The sequence below is a fragment of the Mustela nivalis genome (assembly GCF_964662115.1).
Source record: "Mustela nivalis genome assembly, chromosome: 13".
Classification (NCBI taxonomy): Eukaryota; Metazoa; Chordata; class Mammalia; order Carnivora; family Mustelidae; genus Mustela; species Mustela nivalis.
The window spans coordinates 7684338-7707939 of NC_139032.1; the positions used below are offsets into that span (position 1 = coordinate 7684338).

Here is a 23602-nt window from a genome sequence, read left to right on the forward strand (position 1 = left end):
AAATATTACCTATTTTCCTTTTATTTCTGTGGAATGGAAGCTTTATGAGGACAGGGAATCTAGTTCACTAGAGCCCAGTGTCTAGAACAGTGCTTGACCCATGCATGGTTATCAATGTTTGTTGTTGGAAAAGAGATGCTAGGGCTGGCTGCATTTTGAACCCAAGTCAGTTGGACTGGAAAGTTACTCCTTCCCATTAGTTTGTGTCCTTTCAAGATGAACCACAGTTCGGAACTAGACTGTGAGAGCCGCTGAGCCTTCTCTGAGGGTGTGGGTGGGAGCTCAGGGAAGGGAATGCCGGGAAACACTCCAGGTATGAGAGACTGGCAGGCAATAGAGTACCAATTAAAATTTTGAAAAAAGATGGAAATTTAGATGAGGTGCTGATCTCCTGAAACCATGAATCAGTCCTGTTGCTCCTTGACTGTGTCTTTGTTGTTCTTTGGCTCCTGTTTCATGCATCTGTTTTCCTTCCCACCCTCCGTTCCTCCATCCCCTCCGGACTCCTCATTTTCTTCTCACTCCTTGACCCCTTTTCTCCTCTCCTTAGCCTATTCGAAGAACAAAGCAAATTATTTTCTGGAAAGAATTTTAATTTCCAAGGTGTGGGGAAAATGAAATTGTCCCCTTTCTTGAGGTTCCCTTGAGCACCCTGTGCGTTAATGAAATAAATGGCCTGAAGGAAGATGTCGTGAGTTGAGGTTGGTTGGTGGGTCTGTCCGTGTTTGGGTTCTTTCTCTCTTTTCCTCCATGATTGGCCTCCACTTTAGGGGGATGGGCAGCATAGGGAAAACTTCTCACTGGTCCCTTGCCCTGTGCCATGTCTGAAATAGAAATAAGTGACAGCTAGAGATTCCAAAGAAATTTGAAGGAAGACGGAGGGAGAAACTCCTCTTGATAGTGAATTCTGAAGCTGGCAGACAAACAATTCTTTTCCGCATGCCAAGTTTTAATATCCATGCCTGAGCTGACCTAGGGGAGGCCAATTTCTCTCTGTCCTTGATGAATTAACCTATAGTAGTTGTATTTGGTAAAAATCAAGGGATGGGTCTGATGGTGAGTACCCGCCCCACCAATGGGAAGCACAGGTGTCCAGGAAGTGCTCTGCAAACCATGGGCGGTCTTCACTGGGCAGTGTATGGAGCAGGGGGGAAGAACAAGGACTCTGGTTTCAGGTATACTTGAGTTCACATCCTTGCTGCTTTTTTTTCTACCTTTGAAGCCTTGTGGCTTCAAATATGGCTCAACTGGGCTGTGCCTTACTTTCTTTTTCTGTCAAGTGGAGATACCAGTCCCTGCCTCACTGAGTGGTCGTAAGGACTGCAGATGATGCGTAATAGTGACAACCGTAATGACATGATGATTAACGTGAATTTGGATATTTATTATGGGACAGACATTGTGTGAAGTGTGCACTTTAGCTCACATAGAGTGACCAGAATGATGCTTGGCCCATCGTAGGTATTTGATAAATCTTAAGTTGACTTACCCTCCAGCCCTTCATAGAAAATGACTTGGGGAGACATGAACATTTAAACACATGAATATTTCACGTCCCTTCTCTAGAGTAAGATGGAGAAATTTCAGCTTCCTTGGAACGTTGATACAAAAAAGGAGTATTCACCAAATGGGTGAGTTATGGCTGCAGAAAGAACCAATCCAGAATCTGTGACTTGACCCAAAGAAGGCATAGTTCTTTTAAACTACACGTCCAGTGGGGTCAACCTGGGGTTCTGCTGATCGTAGTTATTCACAGACCTTGGCAGATGGATGTTTTATCTTAACATGTTTCCACAGTTAGCAACACAGAAAAAAACAAGACTGGTAACTATGCAGAAGTAATATGCATCTCTTTTGCTCACATCTGTTTGGCCAATGTGGTGGAGGAATGCAATCTACCATGCTTGTATTCGAGGAGGGCTAAAATATTTGTGGACAGCCCATTGACTGCGGACACTAATAATCACCACAGAACGGCATGCTCTGGCTGATGAACATCACTGACATTCTGTTTATAGAAAGTGAATGATGAAAGCTACCATGAACCGAGCACCTCCTATAGGATGAGTATTGTTTTGGGTGCTTGTCATTCATGTAGCAGTTAATCCTCCCCAGAAGGTCTTGATAATATCCGTATTGTGATGAGGAAACTGGGACTCGGGGAATTTCATTTACCAAGGCTTAATAGTATTAAGGATAGCATGAGCATGGTCTGCAGTTTTTCTGGATTTGTAGGGAAATCCTTCAAAAAGAAGAATGCACTAGAAGGCTACAGAGATGGATTTCTTAATTTTTGGAAATCCGAGCACGTGCTAGGATGGCAAATAGGTCTTGAGTGTCAGATCTGACAGATCCAAGTTGGCTGCTACAGAAGCGTGATGAGAAGATTTCCTAATGGGAAGGAGGGATGTGATTGATTAAGAATGTCTGCTGTGGGCATAGAAAGGGGGTGGCAGCATGGCAAACAAATGTTTGCCATCTTTGGGCATTTTTCTTAGCTTTTCTGGGTTTCAGTTCTATCACTTACAAAACAAGGTTAATAAAAACTTACTAAAGTAAAGATAGGAGCCTGGGCAAGATGGTTTCTTGATGTCTTCAGAGGACACCAACATGTCTGTGTGTAGGTGCGTATATTCTCATTTATCTTATGCACAGTGTTCCGTCATGGAGTCATGAAATCCATTAGTATGTATGGGATGGGGCTGGGGAAGGGAGCTGCACAGGCTGTCATTGAAAACTCCCAAGGAGAGCGGAGCTGGAGGCCTTTGGCAGGAAGCATGAATCATTTATTGGCACTTCAGGATGCCAGTCATCACTGCCTTACAAACAACTCTGAGCTGGATCGACGCCTCGTCTGTACATCCAAGGGCTGTGCTTCTCAGTCTGGAATGATGTCCTGGGAGTCTTGAATCCTCAGATTAAAATACCTCATCTTTACAGTAGTGACTGGAAGAATAAACCAATATATTTTTCTCAAGAGACGCCAATTAGGATTCCAGTGGGAAAGAGTTGGCATACTCAAAGGGTTTTCCAGAAAGATAATATTCTATTTACAGAGGTGTGTCGAGGATGAAGGGGACCAACGAGGAATGGTGAGACACTCAGTGACAAGCAACAAGAGGCCATTAGCACTTTCAGGCCTAAAGGGACAACTGGAGGGGAAGGTGTTCCTGGAAGCTGTGAGAGCTATGGCTGGACAGGAGGGCTGTTTCACTTGCTGGCTGACTGTAGGAACTCAGATGCTGCCCAGAAAACTGGTGCGTGTGCGCGCACACACACACACACACACCCACCCACACACAGGGTGGGGAGTAATGCCCAGAATGTTCTCTCATCTCAACTGCTGATACTCTACTAGAGGGCAAGGGAGCCTGGGTGGTACAGATACAAGAGACAGACCTCCTGGACGCTGCAGCAAGGGTGAATAACGCGTCTGGAAGCACACAGGGAGCGAAGGCCCAGCACACACGAAGAGACATGTAAGGTAGAATACTCAGGAGCTGTAGAGTCCCATCGGAGCGGAACAGGGAGGGACCAGAGGGAGGAGGGAGACCTCTCGATTCAGGGAGTCGGGGCATCCGCCTCAGAGAAGCGAATCTGAAGCTCAACAAAACTTAACCTCACCTGGACCTAGGCTCTTGGGGAATATGGTTGTTTTTAGGTGATCATTTCATATTTTCCCTTATTTTTAAGAAAGGAGTCTTGTGAACATGTCTGCTCGTATCCTAGAAGCTGAGGTAAAATAAGGGAAGTGTTTTTGATCCAGTTTGGGTTAGAAGTTGAAGGAAATGGGATGTGGTCTTGGGCTGACCCAAGTGAGGGAGCCCGGAAGTTCCTCAGGGTGAATCTTGCAACCCACTTTAATGACAGACGTGGTCCTTCGAGAGCGCTCTCTGTTGGGCACGCTTTGCTGGATTTCTCTTCTTCGCTCTTCAAGAGGCCCTTCCAGGCCACGAGTCAGAGTGTCGGCCTCTACTTCCAGTGCTGTCCTTATTGTCCTGGAAACCTATTCCAGCTCTGAGCCAGAACAGGGGACTGTCACGTTTTCTTCTTTTCCCAGGCCCACTCCCCTCCCTAAAGCCAAACGCCCCTTCTGGCCTCAGAGTGGATGCCCCCAAGAGGGCAGAAGAAAAGTGCATGACTGCATTGCCCAGTATGACGGACGGTAGCCCCGAGTGACCATTTACAGTTTCCGAGAAGTGAGGGGCACCCGCAGCTCAGTGGGTAGAGCATGTGACCCTTGCTGCTTGGGGCCGTAAGTCTGAGCACCACGCTGGGTAGAGCGGAGACTTAAAATCTGGAAAAAAAATTTTTTCAATGAAATGAAATTTAAAAAATTTACCTTCTGAATCACAGTAGCCACATTTCAAGTGCTCAACAGTCCCACGGGCTGCGTAGCACGAAACATTCCTAGCATTATAGAAAGTCCCATCAGACAAACTGATCTAGATCCTTCTCCGGGGGGCCTTGGATGGGCAAGGGGCTGGAAACAGAATTCCAAAAACTGAGCGGTCTTCATCTGCAGGCTTCTCTCCTTGGTAACAGGTGAGGTCACCCTCTCTGGGCTCGTGCCATTTCCTTGTGCAGCCAGAAAATTGCTGGTGATCATTGCAGCTAACATTTAGTTAGTTCTTGACGTGTGTGCAAATGTTGCTAATACATTGTTGTGTGGTAACCGCACAGCCGGACAAAGGCACTGTGATCTCCCCTTGAATGAGGCAGAGACCGAGGCCCAGAGAAATCAAGTGATCATACAACTACTAGCTTGAACCATAGGGAATCCCCAATCCTCAGATGTTTTTCATTCAACCTCCTAGCAAATGACAGAGCCAGGGTTCAAATCCAGATCCAACGATTATATCAGGGTCCACTTACAGGCCAAGCCTCTGTAAGTGATGACCTTGAAACCCACTTCCTAGGGCTGCCAAGGGTCCAGTGAAAACTTCTGGTTCTGTGCCTGGCACACAGTGGGGCTTTTGGAATGTTAGTCTCTTGGATTTTAATTCCCTTCTGTTCCTGCCGCTGTCTTAGAAGGGAGGAGCACAGCTGTCTGAACAGATGTGCCTAGTGAGACAGGGTGGGGGGGTGGCACACTGCTATTTACTGGATCCCTCTGGGGACCTGGAATAGCTCCTCTGCTCCACCAGGCTCCCCTGCCTAGACCCCCGGCCAGTCCCCACTTCTTTCCATTAGGGCATCCCTTTTGCCTTGCCCAGGGAGGGAATGTGGCAAACATTGGCTCTTCCTCTTCCCTGTGCCCTGAACAGCCCAGCAGATGTACTTCGTCAACAAACCCCTCCACCGGAGACCTCAGAAAGAGCTGGAAGGCTGGAGGTGGACCAGAGGGGCTGCTGCTGTCCTGAGCATGTCAGGCGGCTGTGTAAGCTCTGCTCCAGACCTCCTGCGTGCTGGGGCTCTGCTTTTACATCAAGGCAAGGGTTCAGATTCAAAACTCCTCCCTCTTTTTATTTAGCAAGAGGAGAGAGAAGTGTCCCCTGGCTGAGGGTCTTGCTGTTTGGGGGGTTCTAGGACTCGAGGGTGATTTCCATCCCTATGAGAAACTTTCGTATCTCAGAAACAGTAGATTCATGTTGGCTGGACAATAAAAATATGAGATGCCTGGTTAAATTTGAATTGCAGATAAGCACTAGATAGTTTTTTAGTGGAAGTGTATATGACACCGTATTTGGGACATATTTCTACTAAAAGTACTTATTTATCTGAAATGCAAATTTACCTGGATGTCCTGTATGTTATCTAGTGACCCTCCAAGGATTGGACTACTGCTCACCCTTCAGACTCCAGGTCATTTATGGTGGTGTTAAGGACACTTCGGAATAAGGGGGAGACGTACATCTGGTTTTGTAGTTATAGCTCTTTGTGAGGCGATTCAGACTCACGGTTCTCAAGACGCAGTCCCTGGACCAGAAATGTCAGCATCACCTGGTCCTTGGTAGAAATGCAAATAAATTGTCATGTCCCATCCCAGACCTGTGAATCTGATGCTCTGGGCGGTGGGGCTCAGCATTCTGACTATCAAGACACAGAACCACAAGTTTAGACTCTGAGCAATCGGATGGTTCTGGGCTTGAAACCCAGTCCCACCATTTACTGACTGTGTCAGCAGAATTACTTACCCTCTCTGAGCCTACACCTGACCTCCTAACCAAACTGAAATATAATACCTTATTTAGGGATGTATTAAGGATGACATGAAGTTACAGATGATGAAGTAAAACCCACAGTGCCTGTCACAGTAAGAATGCACAAAACAATTACTCTCACTTTCCTCGTACAAAGAGAGGTCCACTGGTGCCCTGAGACAAATGTGATGGACAGCATGGCAAAAGCCCTAGTTACAGGAGTGATCTCTGCTCAGTTCAAACAAAGCTTGAATTTCCAGAAATGCAACTTCCCAGCAGTCCCATGGAGGGAGGAAGGAACTAGAGGGAGAAGGAACAGGGCGAGAAAGTACCTGGACCCAGTGGGGATTGGTTTTCTGACCCACAGACCAGCCCAGGGCAGAGAGCCCCATGGATTGAATTCCCTTCCTTCAGTGCTTGGTCCGGAACAGGTGTCCAAAAGGCAGGATTAAAATTTTTTTTTTCTTTGCCTGGGAAGGTGAGGGAGAGGCGGCCTGAGAAGGTAGGACATGTCAGGGTGCCTATGCAGGGAGGGCGATCGGCACGCGTGGGTGTGTTTCACAGGGAGGGTCTGGGGCCACCGTGGGTCAGTCCAGATGAGGGTTCTCAGCTTTGGCTCCACTGACTTTGTGGGTCCGATGATTCTTTGTTACGGGGCTGTCGGTACCTGCAGCAGCAGCCTGAGTCTCCACCTACGAAATGCCTGTCACCACTCCCCCCCCCCCCATGGTGGTGGCAGTCAAAAACATGTGCAGACATGGCCAGATGTCCCAAGAGCAAGGGGTTCTGGGGTGCCGTGTGCCCCTGGGCTGAGAACCGCCTGTCTGGAGAGTACTACACAATAACCACTCACAATTTTAACCGCTACCATTTATTGAATATTTATTATCTCCAATGCCCAGCTGATCTCACAAGGTAGGTCTTATTACCTACTTTTTACAATTGAAGAAACTGAGGCTGAGACAGTTAAAGCAACTTCCCTAAACCCTACATCCGGTAGGTCCGGGCCTTTAAGCTTGGTCTAACTAAAGCGCATGCTGCAAAAGCCTCTCTTTCTCTCTGAAAAACCGTTTTCTTTCTTCAAGGAAACTCTTCTCATGTCAACTCAAGTTCAGAAATACTTACTGAGAAGCCAGGAGAAGATGTTGCTCCTCTCAAGTTTTCGTGACCAGTGTCACTGGGGAGGTCAGACTCCCACAATACGGTTAAAGAACAAAGGAGGCAGGCCCAGTCTGGGCCAAAATGGACATTTCCAGGAGTAGAACTCTGAGCTGGATGCCCTCTGTGTAGGACTGTCTCCTGTGTTCTTGTACCGTCCATTCTGATAATACAAAGGAGGACTAAAACCTTGAGGTTCGCGGGGTCTACTAGCCATGTGTCCTTTGAAACATCACCTCGCTGGCCTTGGCTGGGGCTGTAGGAGGCTTTTAGCCAAACACTCCGCCATCTTCTTTCTGGCTCTTTGCAGGAACTCTACGTTTCCCCTTTCCCGTCTCATGGCCGTATACTCGTAAGCTTTGAGCTTGCTGTAGTAATCCGAGAACTTGTTGTAGAGGATGGAAATCGGCATCCCGTTGAGGATAATTCCAAAAGCAATGCAGAGGAAGGCAAAAAGCCTGCCCAGGATGGTCTCTGGGTACATGTCTCCGTATCCCACAGTGGAGAGGCTCACCTGCGGGGGAAAGAAAGTGGGACGGAACAGTTAGCAGTGTGACGGGGGAGAAGACAAGTGACGGGGGGGAGAAGACAAGGACAGAACCAGGCAGGAAAGTGTCCTCTGTCTCCCTGAAGGTACACGTAGGTCAGATAACGGCTCCCACAGAGCCAGCTTTAGGGGGTACCAGAAGCTTTGCCTGCAGGATCTGCATCATGGAAAGAGCACACGCTGTGGGGCTGGGAGTCCCGGGCGTGGATCCTGACTATTACACATTTTCTTACACACAATACAGGGGAGAATCACAGCTGCCTAAGGGGTTGTGGAGAGCATATCCAATGCACCGTGTAAAGTTCTTGGGGAGCATGGCTTCAATAAATGTTAGCCTCTGCCTCCCCTCAGAGGGGCCAGCTGTAGGACCAGGGACCCTGGATTTGCCCATTTAATAGGTGTACCGGGAAGAGCTAGGGGTTGGAACCAGCCATACATGGGTCCAAGTCCTAATTCTGACCCTTCGCCGCTGAACACCCGCAAGTAAGATGTTCAGTCTCTGAGCTTTGGTTCCTCATCTAAAATCGGAGGATCACAGCCGACTCTTCATCTTCTCCTGCAGACTAAATAAGAAAAGGAGGTATAAAGCACTTAACCCAGGATCAGGCCCACAAAAGGCAGCGAGCAACCCCCTCTGTGGTGCTTCTCTCATCTTTAAAATGGAGACAATTAGAATACTTCTCGGAGTTGTTCTGTCATTCAAATGAGGTATCGTATATGAAGGCGCTCTAATTGCGAATGTCTGGAGAAACACACTCTCATTATTTTGCAAAGGGACTTTTCCGTAAGACATCACAGACCAAAAATATGTTCATCCTGCATAAAATTTCTCCCATCACTCTTGCACACTGCCTTGAATTCCACTAATTAGAGATTTATTTAGGTTAACAAGCTCCTGTTTTAAAATGCAGATACCCGTGGGACTAGTTATCAGTCAGTGGAGCCAGAGAAAACCTGGGAAAATCTCTCGGGGCCCATTTTTCTAAGCCTCATGTATTGAGCCTCCCGTCAGCCCCCAGACTAGTGGCTAAATGACTAGAAGGCTTATAGGCAGGGCTTAGTTGCTTAGTTGGAGAAAAAAAAAAAAAAAAACCTCCTGTGCATTGCACAACTCCAGGGGGCACTGTTTGCTGCATTGATCTGTGGCATTGCCACAATTTTCTGGCAGATGATCCTAGAATGCACAGTTAGCCTGTTGACCTGTACCAAGGTGGTGTTTAGCTTAATAAACACTTCTGTTTTGACATAAGGGTCGGTTTGAACTAAGTGTGACTGGTTAGTTAGGATGGAACAGAGAAGCAGGCCAGCTGGGCTAATCTGGTGTTGCTGATAAGAACCACAGCTCCACCCAGACCCTAAAAAAGTGAAAGCTTGACGTCCTCTTGGGGGTAGGGGACGTACCACCTCTAACTGCAAGGGCCCTGCTGAGGGTGGGCTGTCCCTTCCCCTGGGGGATGAAAACAAGCACCTAAGAGAGGCAAGATGGCGGAGACCAGCTCAAGGAGACAGATGGCATCTGGGTACATGGCTCTGGATCCCCTTCCCAGCAGTGTGTCGGGCAAGTCTCCCGCATGCCCTCTGTCTCTGTTTCTCCTTGTGAAATACAGGGAGAGGAGCAGTACCTGCCCAGTAGGGGTGTTAAGGGATTGAAGGAGAGCGTGGGGCAGGGTACGAGGAGAAGGCCAATGGTTCTCATGCTTACTAGAGCGACGGGCTGTGGAAACGGGCCCCTGCTTGGATCCTGCTGAACAGGAGGGGAACACGGTGGGGGGCACTCTGGCACCTAAGGATGACGTCAGGCAGTGGTAAGGTAATCTCACTCGTGTGTGTGTGTGTCTCTGTCTGTCTGAGCCCTGGCCGTACCCGGAGAAAAAGAACCTGAGTCAGGTCTCTGTCCAGGTACACTGACCTGAACTGTGGCTTCCACAGGTCACCAAGCACAGCCCTCCTATCTCTGGATGAATGTTGAGTTGCTCGGTCTGCTTGCCCTGGAGGAAGCCTACGGGGAGTCTGGGAACAGGGATCAGTGACAGGAAGGGGTAGTTCAGGAAGCTTCCACAAAAGGCCGAGGCTGCTGCGATGGGAGGCAGGAGGCTAGGAGGATCCAGAGGAAGAGAAGTGAGACCAAGTGCCTGTTTTAAACTTCTGATCAGTCCCTCACTGGGTTTACTGCATTCCCAACCTTGACTTTTTTTTTTTTGGCTGAACTTTGGAGAGTCAAAAGCAAAGAGTGTTGTTGGCTTAAGGGAGATGACATACTTGAGGCTCGTAATATGGTCTAAATATTTTTGTATATCTTGGGTCTTTATTTTTAGAGAAAAGATCTCTTCTGCTAGGAGGCTCTGTGTGACGGGTCCTGAAGAATTTGTTCAAAACGCACAGTTCATCATTGCCTTGTCTGTTCTGTGGACAGTTTGACTCAACCAGTGACGTGCTTCTTGTTCCTTGGCTCCACGAGGAAGGCAGAATTCCTTGGCTTTGGGAATCTCTTGTCCATGTTCCACAGCCCAAACCCATTTCTCCCTTCATGAACATTAAAGATGGAAAGCCCTCTACTGACACATGTGACCTCAGAGTGCGTTCTCACATTAGGAGGGGCTGGGTCTGGAAATGTGACCAGAATCCCTGCAATCCATCTTAATACCCCGAAAACACTGGCCGGCTCAGCCACTCCCTAAACTGGAAATGTCCCATTCCGTGGAAGGCTTACATATTTTCCCTAGCCTTTGGGTCCCAAAAGCCAGAATGTGACCTTCCCCGAGGAGCTCACCCATTAATCAGCAAATCTTGGCCTCCTAAACATTACAAGGAGGACAAGCATCCAGTTTTTCTCTCAAACTTCAGAATGACCATACTGAAATTTCTCCTTCAGCAAGGAATGTTTGTTTCCTTCATAATGAGCGAGGTATACATGAAATCTTGGCACCCAGAAATCCATGCACGTAGGAGCCCAGGGAACACAACTGATTTTTCAAAATCATGAACGCCTCTTGTAGCATTCCCAAACAATTTGGGGTGTTGAAGACTTGTGATTTCTGGCTAAAATTATTACTCATCTTAATGCATGTTCTTTAAAGGATTTATCTTCAAAGGCTCTACGTGCCTATCCATGCTGCTGTGGCTACAAATATTTGAGGAATTCCTCTTTGAATTTTAATCTGCACAGAGGATTCAGTGGCATGACCTTGAAACAAGTAGTCTTAGCCGCCTCAAGGGTTAACTCCAGATGTCAGTCTTCAGCTCAAGGGACCTGACTGTATCTCAGAATATCAAATCCTCCCTCCAAAAGGTGAGGATTTGGCACGATTACAAAGTAGTAAGTGGACGTATCACGGTCTCCAAAGAGAATTCCTCAGTGGAATTCAAAGAATGTTTTGAGGGTAGAAGCGCTGTTAGAATGAGGTCATGGGTGAGGAGAGGGCCTTATGAGAACCAACCTGCCTCATCTGTATGTTAAAGTCCTGATGTGCGTGGAAATTGCGCAATAAGGAGGAGGTAGCGGAAGCTAAGCTAAATGTGGGATCTATTCGTCCAGCCGGGGAAAGGCATGCCGTAATGATGCCATAACCTCACCCACGGTTTACTTGGTACTTTTCCCTGTCCTCTACAGCTCCGTCATGTCCCACAAGTCCTGCCGGCCCACAGGAGGACCACAGTTCTAAAAGGGGACCACTCCAGAGTCAGGAGTCCACAGGAGCAAAAAGTTCAAGTAGTGCCTAAGGGCCTTTGCCCCATTTCATGGCTCCTTTGCTGTTTCTGAAGGATCTAAGAGGATGCTGCCTCCCTTACTGCTGTCTGTCGGACACTGACCCCCTGTCTCTCGGTCCCAAGCGAGACACCCTCTGTACTCTGTCCTATGGTCCCGCAGCTGAGAGTGTGCAAACTACATTTCCCAGACCTCCTTGCTCGCTGGCTTCTGCTTGTGTTCTGCAAATGAGATAGTGTTGGGACACGGGAGGTGGGTGAGGGGCTAAGCGTCTCTATTCCCACTTCTGTGGGCTGTCACCGTCCTCCAGTAAGCAGATAGCCGTGGCTCAGGAGTCTTTTGGCTCAGAGAACACTAATCTCATGATGTCGTCCAAGGAGTTTCTGTGACAGCTTCTCAGTGGCTCCTTCTCTGTTCTTGTGGGTTCCAGTAACTTGACCTTCTATTTGTTCCTTCAGTTTTAGGGCTGACCACTGTTCCACGCAGGAACCGATCTCTGGGTTCTCCGTTTCCCCTTACTGCTCTTCTAGCCCTCTAACACGTGTGTATCAATAACCCTGCGTCACATTCCTTCTGTTTAAAATATACCCCCGCCTTTTCTTTTCTGTTTTCCTAACTTGGCTGATGTAACTTCTAAATGGGTCTTTTTTTTTTTTTTTTAAAGATTTTATTTATTTATTTGACAGAGATCACAAGAAGGCAGAGAGGCAGGCAGAGAGAGAAGAGGAAGCAGGCTCCCTGCTGAGCAGAGAGCCCGATGCGGGGCTCGATCCCAGAACCCTGAGATCATGACCTGAGCCTAAGGCAGAGGCTTTAACCCACTGAGCCACCCGGCTCCCCCTAAATGGGTCTTCTTAAAGCAAGCCATCAATCCATTAAAATAAAATCAAATCTCGGTGATCTCGTAAGTGCCACCTATTTGCAAGGAAATGATGACATGCTTTGGGAAAACAAAGATAGGAGAAAGGTCTCTGTGGCACAATTATCTGCTGGATCAGCTAGAGATAAATCTTCTCTTTGAAGAGTTTTGTTCGTCTTTGCAGGCATGAGTTCATGACATAGTTTTCTCTTTGGTTTCTATAGTTTTAACTCACTCTTGAGGCTCAGAAGAAAATGGCCCATTAAACAGTCTAGTTGCCCTTTTCTGCTTGAAAACAGAGCCACACGGGAGGCCAGTGATGACAGCGTCTTCACAGAGCTGACTGTTCTTGCCAGAGCTGGGCCATGCATTTCCTACCCCCAGGCAGCCAGGGTGGGGGGTGGAGTGGGAGGGGTCAATTGGGCGCCCAACATGACTGGAGCTGCCCTGCCCTGGGTGCACACCTATTCATCTGGGCACTCAGAGGCTCTCCCGGGAGAGAAGAGCTGACCCCTTCGTATGTCTTACAGCCTCTCTTTTTCTAGGAGAGAGGGAGTCACTTCTGTTTTTATTTCCCCCCAAATGAATCTGAAAGCAAAGGTTACGGCTTCCACGTGATAAAGAGTACCAACTAGACAGATAGGGTAGCTTCTATTTATGGCAGATGTACTGCCGCTAGCATTTTACATATGTTTCCTATTTCATTAGCACTTACAAATGATCTCCATTTGACAGACGAGTAGGACGGGGCTCTTAAATCCTAATGCGGGAGCATTTGCAGACGTGAATGTCCACAGGGGGTTATTCTGCAGCTGTAGAAGTATTCACCCTGATGAAAATTACTGTATTCCTCTTAAAACCTTGAGCTGAATTACAGAGGAAGGTTTTAAGATCCTTGGCATAGAGAGAGGGAAGATGATGAAAAGCAGGTCGGATTTGGGGATTGTCTGCAAGTGCAGCAGCCCACGGAAGAACGGCTTGGAGAATCGGTCTGTAGTGAGGCTGAGCATACAAGGCAGACAGCACGGACGTCTGGAAGACACTACCGACCTGTGTGAGGATGTGTTTTCCTGATAGGTACATATGTGAGCAGGAACAGCTTACTACAGTAGAATGATTGTATTACCTAATTTTTTTTTAAATAGAAATATAGTGGACACACAATGTGACATTAACTTCAGGTGAACCATACGGGGATTCAACAGGTCTGCACATTCTGTTACGCGACCATCTGTCACCATACAACCTGACGACGGCACCACTGACTACATTCTCCATGCTGTTTCTTTCATCCCTGTAGTTTAGAATTCCGTAACTGGAAGCCTGTACCTCGCGCTGCCCTTCACCCGTTTTACCCCCCTCCACCATCCTACCTTCTGGCAACCTCTGGTTTGTTTTTTATATTTATGGATATGCTTCTGCTTTTTTGTTTGTTTGTTCACTTTATTTTTTTCAGATTCCACATATAAGTGAAATCATGTGGCATTTGTCCTTCTCTGATTTGTTTCGCGTAGCATGATGTCCTTCGTTGTTGTCCATGTTGTTGCAAATGGCAAGATCCCATTCTTTCGTTATGGTTCAGTAATATCCCGTGTGTGTGTGTGTGTGTGTGTGTGTGCGCGTGCGCGCATGCGCACACATCCCTCGTCTTTATCCATTCATCTGCTGATGGACACTTTGGCTGCTTCCATAATTAGGCCATTGTAAATAATGCTGCAGTGAACACAGGGGTGCATGTATCTTTTCAAATTACTGTCTTCATGTTCTTTGGGTAAATACCCAGTAGCGGATTTTCTAGATTGTACAGTATTTCTATTATTTATTTATTTATTAGGAACCTCCATACTGTTTTCTATAGTGGCTGCACCAGTTTGCATTCCTTTTAACAGTGCATGAGGGTTCCTTTCTCTCCACATCCTTGCCAACTCTTGTTATTTCTTGTCTTTTGTAGCCATTCTGACAGGTGTGAAGTGATCTCTCATTGCAGTTTGGATGTGCATTTTCCTGATGATGTGTGATGTTGAGCATTTTTTTTTTCATGTGTATGTTGGCCATGTGCGCATCTCCTTTGGAAAAATGTCGATTCAGTGGACCTAATTCTTTCTATCTTCCTGCATCCAAGTCTCTGCCATAAAGCCTTTCAGTGCTTTCCTAGATTGGGTGCGCTAATCTGGTCTGCTCTTGGACTCTGAACTTGGCCTTGCGACTTGGTTTGGCCAATGGGTTGAGCAAATGACATGAGCAGAAACTTATACAGAGCTCACGTGGTTGAAACTGCATCCCCTGTCCTGCCCATGGCCATGGCCATGGGTGCATGCCTGCTGGAGAATGGAGGAGATGTGGTCTAGTCCTCTCTTTGATCCCAGCTGTCACCCAGCTGATCATCAGACATATGAGTGACTGGCACCAGCCCAAATGTGAAGGACCTTCTGGTTGAAAACAGCCCAAACTGCTGACTTGCAAACTCATAAGCTAAATCAGTGCTCGACATTTTAAGCAGTTAAGTTTTGGGGTAGTTTGTGATGCATCATTATTATAGCAATAAATAACATAATTTGTGAATAGCTGAACACATATTTATCATGGGGGTATGCTCAAAAAAAAATCTTAATTATGAGGTGTGTCATCAGTAAAAGGCGTGGAGACAGCTGTGTCGGAGTTCGTTTTGGGATTCCACTTCTTACTCTCATTTCTGTTCAGTCATGTCTGTACAGAAGGGTTTCTTCTCACCCTTAAAATTTCAGCTCAGTGTCATTTTCTCCAGGAAGGCCTCTCCGGCCATCCTATTAAAGGTGGATTCCACACCCAGCTCTCTCTATCCTGTTATCTCATACGAGACACACCGGTAGCTGAAACTATATATTCTCTTTCTCCATCAGAATGTAAACTGTGTGAGAGAAAGAAAGTCATCTTTTGGGGGGTTTTGTTCTACTGATAACCCAATATCCCTAGTGTTTAGATCACCCACTTGGTGCCCTGGAATTGATCAAAGAATTCTAGCTCAGTGAATGCGTAAGATGGATTTTGTGATTCTCATGAAGAATTCATCTTCATGTTTTGTATCTTTTATTTGGCATCTACATAGGGAAATAAGGCATTCTGTCCACATCATTTTGGCAGCATTCTCTTCTCTTTGCTCTATGAGAATATGGTCCCTTGGTACACAGTGTGGCTTGCCTTCAGGAGGATGGGGAAGAACTTTCTTAATCTCTGTTTTCCTGGGGCATAAAGCAGTGTTTGAATGTTCAAGGGGGGGGGGGGGGATCTGCTCCTGTTGTTATCATAGATTAGTTTAGAAACATAGATTAGTTCATAATGATTTTTACTAGTCTCTGAAATTCTCAGAATGAGATGGACAAAGTCCACTGGTAAAGGTTGAGGTTGGTCAACAGTGAGGCAGAAGTGTGCAAATTTTGGCTTGTGAAAATAGTGCCTGATGGAGATAATGTCCACAAAAGAAAACTTGATTTGGCAAAAGCAGTAATCGTTAAAATGTGTTATTGATAAAAATTAAATGGTGATTTTAGTTTTGACTGGAAAACTTATGGAAAAAAACGATTTTAACTAAAACTGTTTTAGTTAACATAAAAAGGGGGAAATTTGAAAGTTTTGAGGGTCATTGCACATTACATAGATCAAGAAATTAAGTGGAATCAATAGGCATTCGCTTCAAGAAATTTTTTTAAAAGAAAAATCCTCACTAGCAATAGAATTCTTATCAATTTTTGTATTAATATACAAAATTTTAAAAAGTTTTCTGGGTTGAAAGTATAGTACAGAATGTCCCCTAGGCCCCACCTACATGCACGCTGGCCTTCTAAGATACTTGGTTAAATGGAAACTTGACTCTTGAACTTGGTAGTGTGTCATCAGCATGCGGATCTGCTCTTCTCCTTTCCTGCTTTACTCACCTCCGAAGTAAATGTCATTTGCTGGGGACAAAGCATCCTCTATCAGCGCCATCTGTACACATGGTTTATCTACTATGGGGGTGACCTTTTGTCACCGGGAATGTGATCAGAGGTGTGGCATTGGGCTAGCTCATGGGGAAGAGCCTAATGTCATCCCATCACTGAAGAAAGCCCACAAATCCTATTTGACATAGGAGTTCTACTTTTTCCTGACAGAAGACTAACTGCATTATAGGGCTCTGTAGCGACCCTTTTTTAGGGACAAGAAAACTTAGGACAGGGAGTAAGAGAGTGAGGGTTCACAGTTATTCAGGGTCACAGTTAATTATTAGCAGATCGGGGAGTAGAATCTAAATGTAAACCTTCCATCTCGCTGAACTACATTGTTAGTAGCCCTGGGTTGGTTCATCTCAGAAATCCACACCAGACTCGAGGTTCTAACAAACCCAGTGTTAATATTGAAAATAACCAGTTCCTTACATGGGAAAAACTGGTTGTATTTGCTTAATGTTTCTAGCGGTATTACAAAGCATCTACTTTTAAAAATAGAGAAATGACACACCCACTTCTTTCCTATGCACAAATGTGAGTTTATCCATCAGCATGTCTGGTGACTCAGGGATTTCCCAGGGATTTAGCTTAGCATAGCAGAAATGCGGATATTTGGGCAAATGGAATATATTACTACAGAGAGACAAATGCCAAAGAAAACAACAAAAATGACCGAAAGATTGCAAATTAGGCAAGGCACGCCCTAGACATGAATCTTGAAAGAGGCAGTTGCGGGGTGTAGGAAGGGCATGGATTTTGTCTTGGATGGTTTTAGGTTTAGGTTGTCACTCTGCTACCTTTAGGTGGGTGTCTACACTCAAACCCTCTGCACCTCGACTGCTCCAGCTGTAGAACAAGAATACCAGGCCCTAAAGGAACTTCAGTGATCCTGGATCAAGTTTGGGTTGTAGATGCTTCTCTCCACACTCAGGATTGGCTAGAAGCAGTGGGACCTCAGTTAGGGTGGACACGGGTCAGCTGAGTCTCACTTCTTCCCTGCATAAACTTACTTTCCTTCGAATCTGTTGTCCTCTTAAAAAAAAATCGTGATCCTACCCATTTCACAGGTTGTGATCCTGAAATCAGATAAAATTTATAAACCGGACAACAGGTGTTCGGTAAGTGGTGAATAAGAATGAGGATGGATGGGTCCCACATACATAAACAAGGAATTCTTCTTAAAATCAGCCTGTCCAGGGACGTAAGACTAAATCTAGATTCGGGGGGGCGCTTGGGTGGCTCAGTGGGTTAAAGCCTCTGCCTTCAGCTCGGGTCATGATCGCAGGGTCCTGGGATCAAGCCTCGCTTCGGGCTCTCTGCTCAGCAGGGAGCCTGCTTCCGTTCCTCTCTGCCTACTTGTGATCTTTGTCTTTCAAATAAATTAAAAAAATCTTAAAAAAAAAAATCTAGATTTGGAAGCTCCTAGGACCAAGCCGAATTCCGTTACTTACGGGACTCTGTCTTTCCAGCTTGGTTCTGTTTGCCGCAGGCAGCAGAGCCCTGGAGGGAGCAGGGGCCCCTACCCCAGCAGGGAAAAGGTCGGGGAACAAAGCCAGGCAGGCCGCTGATGGCCCGGGACGGGGCCGACTGGCCGCCTCCAGGCTGGGGAAGCGGCCGGGAAGCCGGGGCCCGGGTACTCACCGCGGCCCACCACCAGGCGTGGGGGATGCTGGTGAAGTTGGTGTTGGGGATGTCGTGCTCCACGGAGTAGACGGCGGCCGAGAAGGTGAAGACGCCCATGGCGATGAAGAGCAGGAGGCAGCCCACCTGCTGGTAGCAGCGGCGCAGCGTGAAGCCGAAGGCGCGCAGGCCGGTGGAGTGGCGCGCCAGCTTGAGCACGCGCAGCACCCGCAGGAGGCGCATGACGCGCAGCGCCTGGCCCACCTTGCCCACGCGGCCCACCGCCTCGAGGTCGTGCTCGCGCGGCGAGCCCTTGCCCTGCCGCGGGTCCTCGCCCGTGACGCCCTCGAGCAGCAGCTGCAGGTAGAGCGGCAGGATGGCCACCAGGTCGACCACGTTGAGGGCGCTGCGCGCGAAGCCCCGCAGGTCGGGCGTGGAGGCGAGGCGCAGCAGGAACTCGAGCGTGAAGAAGGCGATGCACAGCACCTCCACGTGCTCCAGCACGGGCCGCGTGTCGCCGCCGCCGCCGCCACCGCCACCGCTGCCGCCGCCGCCACCCGCGCCGGGCCCCGCCGGCTGCTGCATCTCCTCCACCGTGTTGAGCGCCAGCGCCACGACCGAGATGAGCACGAAGAGGCTGGAGGCCACCCCGATGGCCTTGGCGGCCACGGACGAGAAGGGCTTCTCCAGGAGGTTCCAGAGGCGGCGGCGCTGCGGCCCGAAGAAGCGCATGTCGCGGAAGAGCTCCTCGGCCTCCTCGGCCTGCGCCTGTGCGCGCAGCTCGCGCTGCACCTTGAGCTGCTCGCTGAGCTCGTCGCGCCGCTCCTCGAAGCAGATGCGGCAGCAGCGCGGCGCGTACTTGAGCCGCACGCCCCAGTAGCCCAGCTCCTCCAGGAAGCCGCGCGGGCACAGCTCGTCCCGCACCAGCAGCACCCCCGACGCGTAGAAGTTGCAGACCAGCTGGAAGACGGCCGGGTCGCGGTCGAAGAAGTACTCGTCCGTGCGCTCCTCGTAGTCGTCGCACAGGCCCAGCCGGCGGCCGCGGCTGGTGCTCGTGGCCAGGCGGCCCAGGCGCGTCTTGGGGAAGCAGGCGAGCTGGCGGCCGTCCAGGCGGTAGCTCTGGCCGCCCACGTTCACGCGCAGCGCCGGCGGCGCGCCCGCGAGGTCGGGGCTGCCGGCCGGCGGGGCGCCCTGGGCCTCGGGCTGCCGCGCCTCCTCGCCCGGCTCGTCCCTCAGGTCGTCGTCCTCCTCGCCGTCCTCGTCCTCCTCGATGTAGTAGTTATAGTTGCCCTCGGTCCACGGCGCGAGGCTGGCCTGGGAGCCGGAGCGGGTCCCCACGGAGCAGACGCTGCGCCGCGGCGCGCCGGCCCCGGCCTCGGGCGCCTGCTCGCTCTCCGGAGTGTTCCAGGACCGGTAGCCCCAGGACCGCCGCCGCTCGCTCTGCTTCAGCATGGCTGCGGGCAGCGGGCCCCTCGGTCCGCCTTCCCGGCCGTCGCGGGGCCTCCGGGCTGGTCCCCGCCGCTGGGAGGACGCGGCCCGCGCCGGCGCGGCCCCGGAGCAGACGGCGGTGGGCGGCTCTGATCGCGCTGATGCGGACGCGGCCAGGGTCAGGAGGGATTTAGAGCCTCTTAGCTCCTTTCCTCCCCCTCCCTGCTCTCCCCGACGTCGGGCTTGATTACGTGGTGGTCAATCTGTAGGTAATCAGACGGTGGCAGGGATTATTGCTAATAAAAACGTCGCCAGCCCCTAGGCCTGTCCTTAGGAAGAGCTCGGTGTGCTTGTGCTGGGGTGAAAGCCCCCGATTTAACTCCAGGATCCAGACGCCTGTGTCCTGGCCTCTGCAGGAGCGAGGACAGACATGGCCTCAGAACGCTTAAAGCGGACTTGAGCACAAGCTGTTGCTTCTTAGCGCGGCCCCTGTTTCGATCCCCTAAGACTTCAGTGAGCCCCTTCCCGTTCCTTCACGTGATCCTTTCTGGTTGTTTCCACATGGCTGCTACTTAGCACTGCTTTAGAATCCAGTCTGATCTCCGTCCGGGCCTCCACCCCCTTTGTCTCTGTTTCTCTGCCTCTGTTTCCCTCCCCGCGTTGCAGGAAGGAGAGCATATTCCCGGATGCCATCCCGGGACCAGTGGGTACACGTTCTCGTAGCCCTAATTAGCTGCTCTGTTGGGATCAGATATAAAGGTGGCTAGACTTGATTCCAAGGAAAAGGTCTCCTTTATTCTTCAAGACACCGCTTTAAAAAAAAATTTTTTTTTAAGTCTCTTTCCATGTGGAAAGCAACATGCTAGATGCTGGGGGTAGGAATCCTATAGGCACACAGTTGCTCATGGTTTTGTGGGTGATGGAGTTAAGTAAAGACAGCAAAAGCGTGAGTAAAAAATACAGGGTAGCAGAGGAGAGGAAGAGATTTGTTCTGAGCAGAGAGTATGTTTTCGAATTCAGTTATTTCAAAGAGCTAATAATTGTTGATGGCAAAAAATTCAAAAGGTGCCAAAGATGTATTCCAGAAGACAGTGTCTCCCTCTCCCAAACCGAACTTGCACTTATCAGGTGTGCCTCTGAGGGTGCAACCACTGTTGTTGTTCTAGAATACTTTTCGGTCGTTCTTCCAGAAATATCCTAAACATATACAAGCAAAAACCTGTCTCCATCTGCAGTGTGGATAGCTCTCTACTGTTAACACAGATCAGAGTACACTGTCCACATTGCTTTTTCCAATTAACCATGTGTCTCAGAGGTGTTTTCACATCTGAACGTAAATGTCCACCTGATTTTGAAGGTAGCCCCGTAGTAGTCTGACAGGGATAAACATTTAGGTTGTTTTATATCTTGGCTCTTGGAAAAAACCTTAGAACAAATAACCTTGTGTGTATTTACACACTTTCAAGATGGAGGAAGGATTGCCAAGAAGCCTGACCAGAGAGGACAGAACAAACTAGACAGATACGTTGGGAAGACACTGAAAATGATGCCATCTTCAGCATGCGTGAATGGTTCTATTACTTAATGTCCTGTCCGATAGGAGTGGGTGGGTGTCCTTTGGCATCCTGGTTCAAACAAAAAGCCTAAAACATTTTTTAAGAGTTGGAAATTTGGTGGTATTTAGGAACTCCTACGAATACTTTTAGTTGTGATAATGGTCTTGTAAGGTTAAAGGCTGTGTATCTTTTAGAGACACATGCTGATGTATTTATGGATGGAAGGATACCATACGTGAGCTTGGCTTCAAGAAAATAGGGGGAAAGGGAAAATGGGCTGGCCATAGCATGGGACTAAGACAGGCCATACTAACTGTTGACACTGAGTGATGGGGGTATAGAGGTTCATTATGCTACTCTGCTTTCATATGTGTTTGCATTTCTTCATAATAAAGTGTTTGGGGGCACCTGGGTGGCTCAGCTGGTTAAATGTCTCCCTTCAGCTCAGGTTATGATCCCAGGGTCCTGGGATCAGGCCCTACATCAGGCTCCCTGCTCAGTGGGAAGACTGCTTTTCCTTCTCCCTCTGGCCCTCCCCCCTGCTCGTGTGCATACTCTCTATCTCTCTGAAATTAATAAAATGTTTTTTAAAGAGTTTTAAAAAATGTATATGAAAGACAAATTGTTAGGTCAAAGACTGCATGTTTGCAATTTCGATCAATGATGTCACTTTCCCTCATAAAAATTTTACTAATGTGTAACTCACCGTCACACTTCTTGAGCTCCGCCCATTCGATAGATGAAAAAGAACATGTGCAATAATTTTAATTAGCATTTCTCTTACTGCGAATGCAGCTCAGCGTCTCTTCCTGTCATTAGATGTGTTTCTTTTTCTGCTTTTCATCGATAGGTTGGTATTTCTTTGACCGATTTGTAGGAGAGCTATCTATATTTTGGGTATAGACCCCTTGGGGTATGGATTGCAATTTTCATGTCTGACTTGATCCTTTGATGAGTTTTTGTTCCCATGTAAATTTTTTTATTTGGAGACTTCTCACTGTGGTGGCATATTGGGAAGCTTCACCGCTTCGTAATCTGGAAGAATTTTCTTCGTACAGTTTTCCTTCTCACATTTAAGGATTTGATCCAAAAAGAATTAATTTTGAGGTAAAGAGTGAAGTGTAGGGGCCCAACTCCGTTTTCCAGGGTTTTATCCACATGTTCCGACACATGAACTGGATAATCCGTCTTTTCCCCACTGGTGTGTAATGCTGTCCTTACCACGTAGTTCAGTTTTAATTATGTTTCTGGGTCGTTGGGACAGGTCATAGTTGCTACAAGGCTGATGACCTTGTTTGGCTTTTCATAGACCTCAATCCTCCAAGCTTAAGGTAACACCTAATCAGGCCTAGCCTTGAAGGTCCTCAATGCCCTTCTCGTGCTCTCCTGTTGGCATGTAGTGTAGATGTCGCTTCTCCGTCCACCCACTGAGCTGTTCTGTTCGCTCGCTTCTTTCTGCACTGCTCAGCACTACCGCCAAGTAGTAGTGTGGAATTGATCACGCTCTTAGAAGAGATCATCACTGTTCTCAGAATTCCCATCGCCTCTCTTCCCGCCGCACTGCTATGCTGCTGCTTACCTAAGATTTCCAGGCTGTCGCAGCTTTTGTCCTGAAAAACAGGAGAGTTCGTGATGTTTGAGCGGCATCGCATTGCCTGCCTGGATCGACTGCGCTGCTTTGTCTTGTACTCCCCAGTGCGTGTGTCCGTGTGGACATGTTGCTTGGATTTTGCTCTTGGTTTTTTGTTTTTTTTTTTCCCCTTTGCGAAGGCAACTGTAGGTGAGTATCCCTATATGGAAACCCTTTCTAGCCATGAGAACTGTCCAAAAGTAGAATGGGAACACATTTAAGAATTTGTAGGGCAGGGTTGCCTGGGTGGCTCAGGCTGTTGGGCATCTGCCTTCGTCTCAGAGTGTGATCCCAGGGTCCTGGGATCAAGTTCTGCATGGGTCTCTTTGCTCAATGGGGAGTCTGCTTCTCCCTCTGCCTGCAACTCCCCCTGCTTGTGCTCCTCTCTCTCTCTCTCAAATAAATAAATCTTAAAAAAAGAAAAAAGAATTTGTAGGGCAGAGGGAAACCTGTGTGATCTTCAAGTCAGCTTCTGCCTTGAAATTACTAAGAATCCAGGTCTTTCCTTCATATTTCATCTGTATCAAATTCCCTCCTGCCTTTCTTCTGCGATCCTCATCCTTCAAAAGTCAGTACAGACCTCCTCCTCCTCTTGGAGCAATGCCTCTCTGACATTTCTGTGTGTTTCGTCAAGATGGGTCAGCTGCTCCTTGTCCGTGTTTTCATTTAAGGTGACGTATAACTTAGAACATGAGGCACTTCTTTTAATAAAGAGAGACTTAAAAAGTTTCCCATTACGGAAGTTCTAGAAGTGCATTAGAGAAGAGTTGAAAAAACAGAGTAGAACACTAGTGACCAGTACAGTAGTAACAGCATGCCCAGACACTAGACTCTATTAATCCCTAAACAACCTATCATGCAGGCACTGCTCCTTCTTCACAGGTGAAGAGACTGGGACACAGAGGAGTTAAATGGCTTGCCCACAATTGCAAGGGAGCTGGGTTTTGCTCCAGACTAACCAGCAGGTTATAAAATAGCATCTACATAAAAAAT

At 48.1% G+C, this 23602-nt stretch overlaps 1 protein-coding gene across 1 annotated transcript; it reads right to left on the reverse strand.

Annotated features, from left to right (window-relative positions):
* Positions 1-738: 738 nt before the first annotated feature.
* KCNV2 (potassium voltage-gated channel modifier subfamily V member 2) lies at positions 739-19447 on the reverse strand (the record flags this gene model as incomplete). The annotated part of the gene is made up of 3 exons (XM_082695122.1): positions 739-824; positions 7538-7815; positions 18017-19447. The coding sequence occupies 3 exons, from the start codon at positions 19445-19447 to the stop codon at positions 767-769; spliced, it is 1767 nt and encodes a 588-aa protein (XP_082551248.1). The 3' UTR covers positions 739-766.
* Between the last annotated feature and the right edge of the window lie 4155 nt (positions 19448-23602).